This window comes from Vicia villosa, linkage group LG1 (genome assembly GCF_029867415.1).
Source record: "Vicia villosa cultivar HV-30 ecotype Madison, WI linkage group LG1, Vvil1.0, whole genome shotgun sequence".
Classification (NCBI taxonomy): domain Eukaryota; kingdom Viridiplantae; phylum Streptophyta; class Magnoliopsida; order Fabales; family Fabaceae; genus Vicia; species Vicia villosa.
Genome location: NC_081180.1, coordinates 100,038,308 through 100,051,573, shown reverse-complemented (window position 1 = coordinate 100,051,573; position 13,266 = coordinate 100,038,308). Strand labels below are relative to the sequence as shown.

Genomic DNA, 13,266 nt, shown 5'->3' with positions numbered 1-13,266 from the left:
TGTGATTTTTGTCCGGATTTTGATGATAATATGGTCATTAGAAATTAGAACTTACGGTAAAGAGTAAGTAAAGGAACTATAAAATATAAAAATAGTAACTCATTGTTCACAATTCCTAGATCTATTGACTTGGAAATTTTTTAATTAAACGAAATGTTGAACGGTCATGTTATATATTTATTAAACGGTCATGTTTTATATATATTAAGAGGTTGTTTAGAAGTTAATTTTTGGAGTGTTTAGAAAAGAAAAGAAGGGAAGGTTTGCTTCTATATCTTAAAATATATGTTTGATATTTTTTTAAAATTTAAATAATATATAATTTTATATACTAATGTAATATATTATTTTTAAATTAATTAAAAATATCACACACATTTAAAGATATAGGCGCAATCTTCTAAAATCTTCACCTCTAAAATCTAACTTCTATCATTAGCTATTTGATCAATAGTACTTTATGAAATTTCAACAATAAATATTAGTTATGTTCATTCTTTAAACAATTAAGTGATAAAGTATTAAAAATTGAAGATTTGAAAATTTGAAAATTTTCAAAACGAAATTGTATTCACTCTATTCCAAATGGAAATTCTATTTCCTCATCCATTCTTTACTAGTATGTTTTACTACATGGTTGTGCTCATTTTTTAAACAATTAAATTGAAAGGTTTTGTTCAATATCGATGGTTGTATCATCTTGACAGAAATTATGTGATTTTGTTCTAATCTTAGCAACTTACAAAAAAAATTAACTAAGGGAACATTATGGGTGATTGTGAGTTTCTCGTTTTGTGTTTTTAATGTCATTTTTAAAACTAAAACATGTTCGACTAAAAAAGAATTGATTTGATTTTTACTCAATTTCAAAATAGTTTTTCACTAAAACTCATGACCATAAAAAAATTTAAATTTAAATTTTTGTTTTAAAGTTAAGACATCATTATCAATAATCATTAGTGTCGTCTCAAATAATTTGAAGGCTCTGTTCCAATTTTAAAAACTGACTCCTTAAAAAAAATGCAAAGAATTAAAAAAAATTATCATTTGTGGATTTATAAAAATATTTATACATAATATTTATATATCTATTCAAGGCAAACAGACAACGAATTGTGTCAATTCCTTCTTTTATTGCAAGATCATTCCACTCAAAAACAAGTTCATTGTCCTATAGAATGAGTTGTGTCACTACCTTTTTTTTTAAAACAAGATCACATCTTTGAGTTTTATGTTGACTAAATTTTTAAAGTTATGTTTTCTGCTACAAATATATTATCTTTTTATTAATAAAATATGCATGTTTTGACGGAGTAAAATTTTAAGTAGGGGTGGTAAAATGGGCCACACGTCCCACCTTAAGCCTGCAAAAAAAATTAGGGCGGGCAAGCCCACCAAGTGGAATAAAAATCAAATCTGCCCCACCAAAGTGGCGGATTTGCGGCGGCGAGCTTGCCCGCCTATTTATTTATTTTCATTTTTTAATAGATTATTAGGCTTTATATACCTTTCAATTAAATTTTTCATTTTTTTTATAAAGTATCTTTTAAACAAATTTTATTTTAAAAAATGTTGCATATATTCAGAAATAAATATATAAGATAAAACCATCATGAATTAAAATGGCTAGAATTAGCTAAAAATGACGGGCTTATGGAGGGACAGGCTGGACGAATAGGTAGGGCAGGCTTTGGCCGGCGGTAGGTTTTGACGGGGTGGACTTTGGTGGACGGCGGACCCAAAATCCGCACCCTACTCGCCATTTTATGGCAGGTGCACAAACCGCCCTAGCGGGCCACGACCTGTTTTGCCACCCTTAATCCTAAGTATGTTTTATCTTTTAAAATCAAGATTTGGGGTTTTAGGGTGTTACAAGACGCGTGTCTAAAACATGTCCCTCATCTTTCGACGTTAGTTGACAACCGGTGTTTGTTTTTAGGAAAACATCTTCTTTTCCTAGAATCTTGAATTTATTATAACTCATATCCTCACATGACCAAAAAATCACTGGTTGTATAGGAAGAAAAGAAGTACCTTCATGAGTTACATGAAATGATGCACGAGAATCCACAACCCAACATGTATCTTGTAATGTCAAATTAATATGACTATCATCACAAACAAAATTACCTTACTGCCTTGAAAAATGATAGCGGATATGTTACTCGCATCGCCATTTTTCTATTGCTCTTTTTTTAGCTTCCTACATTCTCTCTTCAAATGACAATTCTTGTGAGAGTTTACTTTCTACGTCTTTTCTTGTCCACGACTTTCCCATGAACTTATCGCTAGACTTGCTCATTGACTTGTCTTGTCTCTAGTATTGAACTTCTTGTGGAGGCTTCTTCTATGATACTTTGTGACAAGCACCTCAGACTCTAACAAAAAATTATGTTCCTTCCTTGATTCTTCATTGAATGTACTATCCTTTACTATTTTCAATGTTACAACACCTTATGATGATGAGTTACTCAATGAAACCACAATTGTGTCCAATTGTTTGGTAATAAACTCAATAGTAACAACAAATATAATTCATCTTCAAGCACCATCTTCATATTAGTGAGTTGATTGACCAATCTTTAAAACCAACTGAAAACTCAACACAAAACCAATCAAATGACTATTCAATATGGGCACCATGAGAATCACTCATGAAATTACATAATGATCATGTATCATCCTCGTAATAGATCAATTTGGTACACATGTTACTCTTAACTTTAACATACATGGATTGACTTGATACCTAAAGAGCATATCCCTTATAGTATGTCTTTAAACCTATGGGTACTCCCTCCGATAATTATAATAAGTAAATATTCCCTTTTTAGGTTCATTAAATAATGAAATATACACTATTTTCTACACTAAATACTTACATCGTATACACTATTTGCTGTATTTATACAGTCACTAGTGTTTTTTATTAAAAAAATATAATTTTTAAAAATAATTTTTTTTACACAAAAAAATATTAATTTTTAAAGTTTATTTTATAACACAAATATAAAATTATGTCATTAACCAACTTCACAATTGTATTAACCACAAAAATGTAGTTATTAACCATCTATTTTACTTATAATTTATTAACCACTTTCACTATTTCATTAACCAATAAAATATATATTATTAACCATGCTCCGACACTAAATTATAAATCTATTAACCACAAAAATGTATGTTATTAACCATTTATTTTAATTATAACTTATTAACCACTTTCACTATTTCATTAACCAATAAAATACATATTATTAACCATGCTCTGACACTAAATTATAAATCTATTAATCAACTTTTACACTTCCTGACCAACTTTATTTTATTATTTAATTTGTTTTTATATTTGAAAATCCATTAACCAAGTTATGAAATATATTAAATAACTTAATACATAATATTAACCATAGTTGGTCTACTATGTAAGATTTAATATTTGATATTAGAACACTCGATAACCAAACTATGAACTATATTAACCAATTTATAATACTCAATTAACCAACTTTACTAACTTAAAAATACTTTTTATGTCATAATATATATATTAATCAAACTCTGAACTGTATTAACTAAGTTTTGATACTTCATTAACCAAAATAATTTAAAAATAAATATAGAAAAATCTATCAAAAAGTTTAATAAAAAAAAAAAAACTATTTACGTATTTGTGAACTGTATTAGGTGTAGATGTTTGAAATGGTATAAGAAAATCACAAAATTTTAAAGAGAATTTCTCATTCCATCCTATGGGCTTCTTACGCACCATCAAATGGACTAAAATATCCTCGTACTTCCGTAGATGCACTTCCGGAAGCACCATTTGTCAAAAAAATTAATTTTTTCATAGATATATTACGAAAGCGTGACATGAAATTTTTCCAATTAATTGAAAAATCTGCATTTTAAAAACAGCATAGTCATAATTAAACTGGTATTTATTTTCACTTTACGTCTATTTATTTTTGAAAATCACAAATGAAATAATTGCAATCACAAATATATAGTCAAACGACCGTTGCTCATCATAATCATAGTTTCAATAATTCCAACAAAAAAACACAATAATATTTCATTTTGCAATTAAAACCTTTTGTCTAATAAATTCAAAAACTTGTTAATAAGAGTAGCTAATTAAAAATTAACGAATACCTACATTGAAAAACGTTTATTAAAGAAATAGCCGTTAGCACAAACGTTGCATTTTCCAAACATCAATATACAAATTCTCTTTCACTCAGTTTAACCATCTTCTTTCTTCAGCTTCTTCTTCTTCTTCTTCTTCTTCTTCTTCTTCTTCTTCTTCTTCTTCTTCTTCTTCTTCTTCCTCCTACAATGGCTGATTCAGATGAAAACCCTAATCAACAAGAAAACTCCATAATTCCAGTGTTAACAGTTTTCAAGAACAAATCCATCATCAAGAACATCTGCATCGTTCTCAACAACAACGATGACACCGATCACATCATTCTCATCGGTCGACACCCAACCTGCAACATTGTTCTCACTCACCCTAGCATCAGCCGCTTCCACCTTCAGATTCGCTTCACTCCCTCTTCCAAATCCATTTCCCTCCTCGATATATCTTCTGGTATCTCTAACCTAACCTTTTTTTTTTCACGTTCATTCATTATTATACTGTTTCTTGAATTCTTAATGGTTTTTTGTTGTATGTGGTGACAGTGCACGGAACGTGGGTGAGTGGTAGAAAGCTCGAGCATGGCGTGAGTGTTGAGTTGAAGGGAGGTGATAGCTTTCGACTTGGGGTTTCCAGTAGGGTTTACCTTCTTCGCTTTGTCTCCCAATTTGATGCAAATGCATTAAAGGTACCATTCTTATTTCAATTTTATGTTGTTTTTGCGATTTCAGTCCGTACTGATTGCGGCCGTCGGTGTGTGAATTAATCATAATTTGTTTTATAACTTAAAAGCAGGGAATAACAGTATTAGTATCATTTTGTCGCGGCTGTTTTTGCTGTCGCGGACCGTTTTTTAAAACCTTTAGGATGATGAACTTATTATTATTTGAAATAGCTTTTAAGTTTTAGGAGGTGAATGATTTGGTTTATTTATTCAGTGTTTGTGTTTGTTTGTTAAGAAATGTTCAATGTTATCTTTGATTGGTTTTTTGGTTTTATCTTTTGGCTTTGGCTTGCAGAACATTGGTTCTTTATGTTTTGATGATGATGAAATTAAGAGTCAGTTAGAAACATTTGATGATGAGAATGACTCCGTTAGAACTGAGACATCATGTTGTGATGGTGAAGATGAACTGGGTGAATCTCAAATCTGTTATCTGTCTCCACCTTATGTACAATCAGTGGATAAAGCAGAAAATAGAGAACAAATAATTGAAGCTTGTCCCGAAGTAGAGGCGACAGGAGAGACTAATTTGCTTTGCACATGGAAGGAATGTTTTAAACACACCTTATGTAATCCAGTTGTGGAAGCAAACAAATTGCACCAACAATCTTCTGCAGAAAAGAAGTCGATTGACCCTGAAGCATCACTTAATGAAATAGTTAGTGCTGCAGTGGATGTGAAACCTAAGGAATCTGATTTTGATGGTGCATTCAAAGATAGTGACAAGATTGAAGATGTTTTAACTACAAGAGCAAACATCTTCAATTCTGAGGACATGCCTGATTCTGAATCTCATCAGACCAATACTGATGGGGAGGTTTCCGTTGAATCACTCTCTGATGGGGAAGGGTACTCACTGAATGAAATAGTTAAAAATATGGACCCTTCATCGTCTGATGAAAATGGTGTTGCTGCTGTGAATGTAAAACCTAGAGAACACAAAATAGAATTCTTCTTTGAAGAAAATGCCAGTATTGACAATATTTTAACTAGTGTAGCTAGTCTTTTCGTTTCTGAAAACAGGTCTTCACTAGTTGAGGAAGCAAATCCTGTAACCAATCTTCAACAAAACAAGATTGTTGAAGAAGTTAATGTTGATTCACTATCTGATGGAGAAAAGGAAAATAAGTGTGACAAAGTGTTGCAGGCATACCAGAATTTTAAACCTTGTGATGAAGAATGTAATTCACTGGATGAAACAGTTGAAGATACTGGGAAATCCTATCAAACAGAGTCACTTAATCCTTCAGTAGCTCAGGAGGCTGATTTAGATATTACATACAAAGAGAATCAAGCCCCACAATCTCTCGTTGCTGTGGCTGGATGCTTTGATTTGGAAAGCCATGAAAGCTGTGTAGAAGACTTAGCAGAGAGAAGTTCAACCTTTGCTTGTGATAAGGCTATGAGTGCGCCTCAGAATCAAACCAGGAAGAGCAGATTGTTGAACACACCTAATGTTGACACTAAATTTGTAACGAGTAATTTGAGGGATATCAGTGTCATAAATAAACCAATGCGAACGGATCTCTTCTCTGTCTTGGATGAAGAGGAAATGTTCACTCCAAATAAGGAAAACCTAGAAGATAGTAAAAGTTCCAAGTCACAGATATCAAAGAATTTGTTGAAGGCTAGTCCCAACTTCTATTCCGCTGAAAGAAGTACCTCTTCAAATAAAGAGAACCTGACTCCAAGAGAAGCCCAACAATGGCAGTCAGGGAGAAAGCCTCTTGAGTGTCATGATACTGCGGGGTTAAGAAAAAAGAGAATGGAGCGGACACCCTTAAAGTCACTGATGAATTCTGGAGGCAATCACAATTCGGCAAACTCAAGTCCTTTTTATAGTCCTTTTTCTGCTGCAAAAGAAAACCTGACTCCAATAGAAGCCCAACAATGGCAGTCAGAGAAAAAGCCTCTTGATTGTCATGATACTGCGGGATTAAGTAAAAAGAGAGTGGAGCGGACACCCTTACAGTCATTAATGAGTTCTGGACGCAATCACAACTCGGCAAACTCAAGTTCTTTTTATAGTCCTTTTTCTGCTGCAAAAGAGATACCCTTACAGTCACTAGGGAGTTCGGGAGGCAATTTCATTTCAGCAAACTCAAGTTCTTTTAGTAGTCCATTTTCTGCTGCAAAATCCATTCTTGGGGTCACTGCGAGAACCAGTAATTCGAGACATATTTCAGACAAGCAAAGTGAACCTTCTGTAAGACCTCATATAATGTCATTCTGATTGTGAATATCAATAGTTTATTTTTATATATTTTTATGGCTTACAATCTGTTTCATTTGCAGCCTATTAATGAAGAACGAAAGAGAAGCTGGGATATGGTTGTAGACACTGCTTCACTTCTGAACAAAGAGTCAAGAAAGGCTTTGCAGCTTCTACAAGGTCTCAAGGGGACTCGCTTAATCATTCCACAATCAGGTATTAATAATAAGTCTTGTTTCATGCAACTTTGTTTGAAATATTGATGTTTTGAAAGTGATTCTCACAATGAATGACACATTGTTTTATCAGTCATAAGAGAATTGGGCAGCTTGAAGCAACATATCGGAGTTTTTAGAAGGATTCCAGAGGCTACTTTGGCCTTGGAATGGATTGAAGAATGCTTAGGAAAGACAAAGTGGTGGATTCACATCCTTGACTGTGTTTTTCCTATTGTTGAAGAACATATCCTTGACTGTGCTCTTCAATATAGAAAAAAAGATGATGCTGGACAACTTGTCCTTCTTAGTGATGATATCAACTTGAAAATCAAATCCATGGCAAAGGTATTTCTTCATTACTATGCCAAACCTCGGCTTTTGGATTAATCTAGCAGCCAAAATAAAAACTCCTGATCACTTAAATAATCCAGCTAAGGCTGTTTTTTAGGCTACATAGTATCCAAGCTGGTATTTCATATTTTGACAACTATGATTTCTTTCTACTTAACTTGTTTTAAACAAAACTTCTGCAGGGACTGCCATGTGAGACAGCGGAGCAATTTCGTCGGAGTTTAGTGAACCCTTTCTCTGAGAGGTTTATGTGGGCTAACAGCTCTCCTAGGGGACTGACTTGGTCTTGCCAAGATGATGTGGTTTTAAGGGAGAAATATTGCTGTTTCCCATCAAAGGCTGGTCTGAAGCTGCTTGTCACTTAAAAGTTGGCTGGCTTACTAGCAATTAAACTACTAGTCTTGTTTTCATTTTTTAGTTACTCTCAAACTTGAATCTTTCAAGTTACATACAATTCACTGCGCACTCAATGGATGGTTTGAAGCTCCTAACCACTTAAAAGTTTGCTTACTAGCAAGTAACTACTAGTCTTAGTTTTCATTTGAGTAACTACTAGCTCCATTCTCAATGGATGTTTTGTTTTTTATGTTCAATGAAAATGATGCTGGCCTACTTGTATTGGTTTTTTTTTTAAGAAACTTGTTTAATCCATATATTTTTGCTACTTTTTGAAATAATTTAAAGAATAACACGATCAGTAGCACAAACAATCCAACTGAGTTTTGGTATTTTTGTGACTTTCTCTAACTTTCTCTCATCAAAATAATCTATTTTAATTACTCATTTGTCCTCTAAACAATATGAAATGTTTCAAATAGTAGAGATAATCTGCCGAGAATTTAACCCGTCATTCATGAGTTATATATGTATGTTTTTACCGTTATGCCTTTATCTAAAGTTATTGTTTTTCATAAAGTATGAGTAAATACTAGAAATTTCAAATTACACCGACAATTTTAAACAAGTATGCAAAAAATAACGATAATGTCAAAGATATATTGATCGTTCTTTGGTTTTTATGAAGAAATACCAGCATTTTGAAATTTTCAATATTGACATACAAATAATTTTTAAAATATCCGATATATACAAAGTTGTTTCGGGAAATTTGAAAAATTCGGTACACATTGAGGTATTGGTTTTTTTATTTATTTTTGCATTAATTTTGTGAAATAAATAATCCATTAAATATGTTTAAAGTCCTTCTAAAGTTAGACATTTTTACTTTTCATCCCTCTAAAAAATTTCGTTAAAGTTAGAGAGAAATTTTAACTTTTTGTCCATTATGCTAAAATTGTCATTAATTAAGTCGCTAACTAAAAACCGCTGCTAATTCAGCATCTAAGTTGTAAAAATCATCGTTTAGTTGCAGGAGGGATCAAAAATTAAAATTCATAACTTTAGAGGGATAATTCTTTAACAAAATTTTTTAGAGGGACGGAAAGTGAAAATGCCTAACTTTATAGGGACTTTAAACATATTTAACCCTAAAATATATACATCAAATATAAAATGTGCTACATGTACGAATACAAAACAAATTATGATGACTTCCTAACTTCATCTTCCCGGTGCCTTATGTGTCCCGCATATGCTACTTCCCATGATTTTGCATCTTCATTACAGTTCTATCTCCAACGCTCAATGACAGGAGACAATGGACAATCATATTTCAACTTCACCTGAATATGATGATTGATGTTGACAAAACCAACAACAATGATTTTATGCCTACTCATATACGTAGGTGGAGCTACCAGAAGGGGAAATGTGATGTTAAGTTTGTTGGACATAGAGACAAATATGACGCTGTATCCACAAGTAATATGATAACCCATATCAGGAATCGTCATCCATTTATCATTATACTGCACGCTCAAGCTAGGTACTGCAACACACTCCTAACTTCAGAGACCGAGTCATAGAATAAATTGGAATACAATTGAGGGTGTTGATGAACCTCAACATCTATGGAGATAGCCATCAACTAGGGTTAGCTCAATTATGGATAGAAAAAAATTCTTCTAATGTGATGCTTGCTTTTGAAAATCCTTCCTTGATACCTTGGCAAATTAGAGCGGCTTGCATTAGATGTATATCTCACTTTGCTCATAAACACCTTTTTTATTTCTCACATTTATAGAGAAGGGAACTCTTGTGTCAACTTTATGGAAGACTTAGGTCTCAACTTTGCCTGCTTTTAGATTTTCTACTTTATGTTAGGTTTTTGGCTTTGCCTCCCAATTTTTTTGTAATGTTTCCTTTTATATATACAAGGTTTCATTAAAAAAATCTCTATTGATCATTTGCAAACAACTATATTTTATTTACAAGTAATCACAGTTATATGGACTATTATCTAAATCGAAAGAATTTACAAGTTACTCACAGTTAAGCCCCTCGTAAATTCTAAGAAAATAAAACACAAAGCTCAATTAGTCCATGTTACATTATGGATAAGTTTTCAGAATTTTTTTAATATATTCGTATACAATTTTACCCGTGCAACTTATACATACATCCACAATTAAGTCGTGTATAGTGTTTTACAAATATTTTTTATTCATTCTATCGTACAATATTACCTACAAAATTTTGATTTATCTACAATTAAACCAAGAATAAAATTCGGAAAAAGTTCTTTTACAATTTTTCTATTGCATATTTCTTTTTTGGCAAAAGCAAACTTAACACATTTCATTTATCAAAAGTTGCTCAATACAAGGTGGAATCAAATTTAAAACGTTGTGTTTAGTCCAGGAATTGGCCGCTTTTGCTAATGAGTGGACAACCATATTCGCTTGACACTTAACAAACTTAACCTCAAAGTTGGGATAAAGTTGTAACAATCTCTGAATAGACAAGATAATTAAACTAAACTCAAAACTACCACAACGATTGAAATGAATCGCTTGAATCACCCCCTGAAAGTCACTTTCAAAAATTACATTTTCCATGTGCCTTATTATAACTCCATGAATTTCCTCTTTGAGAGCCAAGGCTTCAACTTCTAAGATGGAATGGAGATCGAAGTCCCAAGCCACACCTGCAAAAATAAATCTACCAAAATTATCTCTCACACACAAACCCCTATTAGTAGTAACATTGTGAATATTGAAACCCTATGTTGCACTTCAGCCACCCTACTTCTGGAGGATTCCAAACCATAAGCGGTTGATTGGAATTCTCGTTATAATTCCCCTATTGAGCTGCAAACCAATCCTGCTAATTATAAAATGCGCCCATCCCTAGTTTAGACACATCCTCTCATTCATTATTCCAAATAAGATTGTTTCTATTCTTCTAAATAATTTCTAACACAACCACAACTCTCCCAGCTGTCCTCTTATCCTCATTGCTGCAAATATCAAGAATAATGTATTTAGCATCATTTAAAGAGTGTAAAAGGGGTTCAATGGTAGTGGGAAAACTTGATTCCTTCCAACATCGATTAGTAGCAATGCACCCAAAGAAAATATGCCAATCATCTTCGACATCATTCTCACAAAGCTGACAACCTGATGGGCATTGGATATAATGTTGCTATAAATTCTACACATAAGATGTTTGACTCTAGGCAGAACTTTAATATTCCAAAGGCTTCCCCAATCCCCTTCCACACTTGTAACCACATGATTCTCTTGGATGCTTCTTGACATTCTATAGCCAGAACGCACACTATAATCACCAATTTGCTCTTCCTTCCAAATCCAGTGATCATCTCTGACATCATCCACTAACGGGGTCTGAAGGATGTTCTCAAAAACTACATGCTTGAAGGATGTCCTCAAAAACTACATGATCAAACAAGTTCCTTATCACATGAATATCCTATTGTTTAATATTAGGCACCATCAATTTATTAAGAGTAAGCTCATACACACCTTGTCTTTGAGGTTCACTTATGCAACCATCAACTCTACCTCAAAGCCAAGGCTCATTCATTATTTTAATGTTACTTCCATCTCCAATACTTCACCCACAATCAAGTGTTAAAATTTTTCTAGCTTGACAAAGACTCCTCCAAGCAAAACTACGATTATTACCAAGGTTTGCTTCGAAAAACGAGGTTTTAGCAAAGTTCCTTGCTTTGAAGATTCTGGAGACAAGAGAATGAGGATATGTCTGCAGTTTCCAACCATGTTTGGCCACCATAGCCAAGTTAAAGGCTCTAAAATCTTGGAACCCAAATCCACCTTCCTTCTTATGACAAGCAAACTTATCCCACGTCATCCACCTGATGCTCCTATGACTATTACCTCCATGTTATACCCCAAAATTTGCCCACATATTTTTCAAGAAAACTCCAATCTGAAAATTAAGGGTCTCATATAATCATGGATTTTTATTTCAACAAATATCCTGACATATGAAATACTTAGTTTTTAGAATTTTTCTTATATAGTAATTTGGCTTGCAGTTGAATTTATTCTTACGCAAACACCAAATGATGTTTATTACTTCACACATGCTATTTATTTATTTTACAGATAAATAGTACTGGCACAATTGGTACAGAGTTAAATCTTTTTGCAGGCGCAGAATCAGGAAACTCAGACTGTACTGGTAACAGTATATTAGTTATTTATTATGTCTGTGTTTTTCTAACAAGTCATGTAAATAAACTTTCATTTTTTACATAAAACAAAAACAAAAAAACAACAAAAAAAGAAAATTAACTTTGACTGTTGATTTTTTCACTCTAACTGCTACATCAATACCTGAACAGTCAGTTGACAGCCAAACTGCTGGCAGTACAATTCTCAGTGTTTTGTACCATCAATCAAATCAATCTTTCACAATTCAAAATTCCAAGATCTTTTGTGCTAGAAGTCCTCTGAATATCACGCGATTAGCAGAGACTCAACACTGCACAAAAATCAGGTACGCTTAACTGTCTCCTACACAAACAGTCCCTAATCAGGGTTTTTCTTGTTTTTACAGGAGCAACAAGTTTTTGAGAGCTCAAATGGATTTCATACACATCCATATATCTCAAAGTACCATCATACAAATTTTCAAACTTCAATTCACTCAGACGCACCGTCAGCAGCTCAAACAGTCAACAGACGACCCGTTTGACCAAAAAGTCAACAGACAGTCAAAAATGAATTTTTTTGTCAAAGTCCATATTTTGTCAAAGGATTCATCATTTGATCATTGGATGATCATAATTCATCAAGGAAAGATCAAAAATCAACAAAACCCTAAGATTCAAAATTAGGGTTTTTGCCTGAAAAGTCAACTCAACTTTGACTGATCATAACTCTCTCATCCTTCATCCAAAAAATTCAAACCAAAGCTTGTTTTGAAGGAAATTCAATTATCTTTCAAATGCCATTGATCCCATGGTCATTGGATTCACCATTTGAAAAATATGATCAAAGACATTACAGGTCATTTTCAAAGTCAACAAAAAGACACTTTTTTCAAAAGGACACACAAGGAGCTTCAAAAATCATTTTGACATGAGACCAAAGACATTGGTTAGAGGACTCTTTGAGGTTTCCAAAAAGTGAAAGATCTCCTTCATATGACAAAAATTGAAGGATTTACACCTTGTTGAAGTTGGCTAAATTTTGGGAAAATACATGAAATCAACATTGTTCAAAAATGC

General features: G+C 32.9%; 1 protein-coding gene across 1 annotated transcript; it reads left to right on the top strand.

Moving 5' to 3' along the window:
- The first annotated feature begins 4,224 nt into the window (after positions 1 to 4,224).
- LOC131643702 (FHA domain-containing protein PS1) lies at positions 4,225 to 8,293 on the top strand. The gene is made up of 6 exons (XM_058914000.1): positions 4,225 to 4,597; positions 4,690 to 4,832; positions 5,164 to 7,074; positions 7,164 to 7,296; positions 7,390 to 7,643; positions 7,832 to 8,293. Exons 1-6 carry the CDS (start codon positions 4,342 to 4,344, stop codon positions 8,012 to 8,014), a joined length of 2,880 nt encoding a protein of 959 aa, XP_058769983.1. The 5' UTR covers positions 4,225 to 4,341; the 3' UTR covers positions 8,015 to 8,293.
- Positions 8,294 to 13,266: the final 4,973 nt, after the last annotated feature.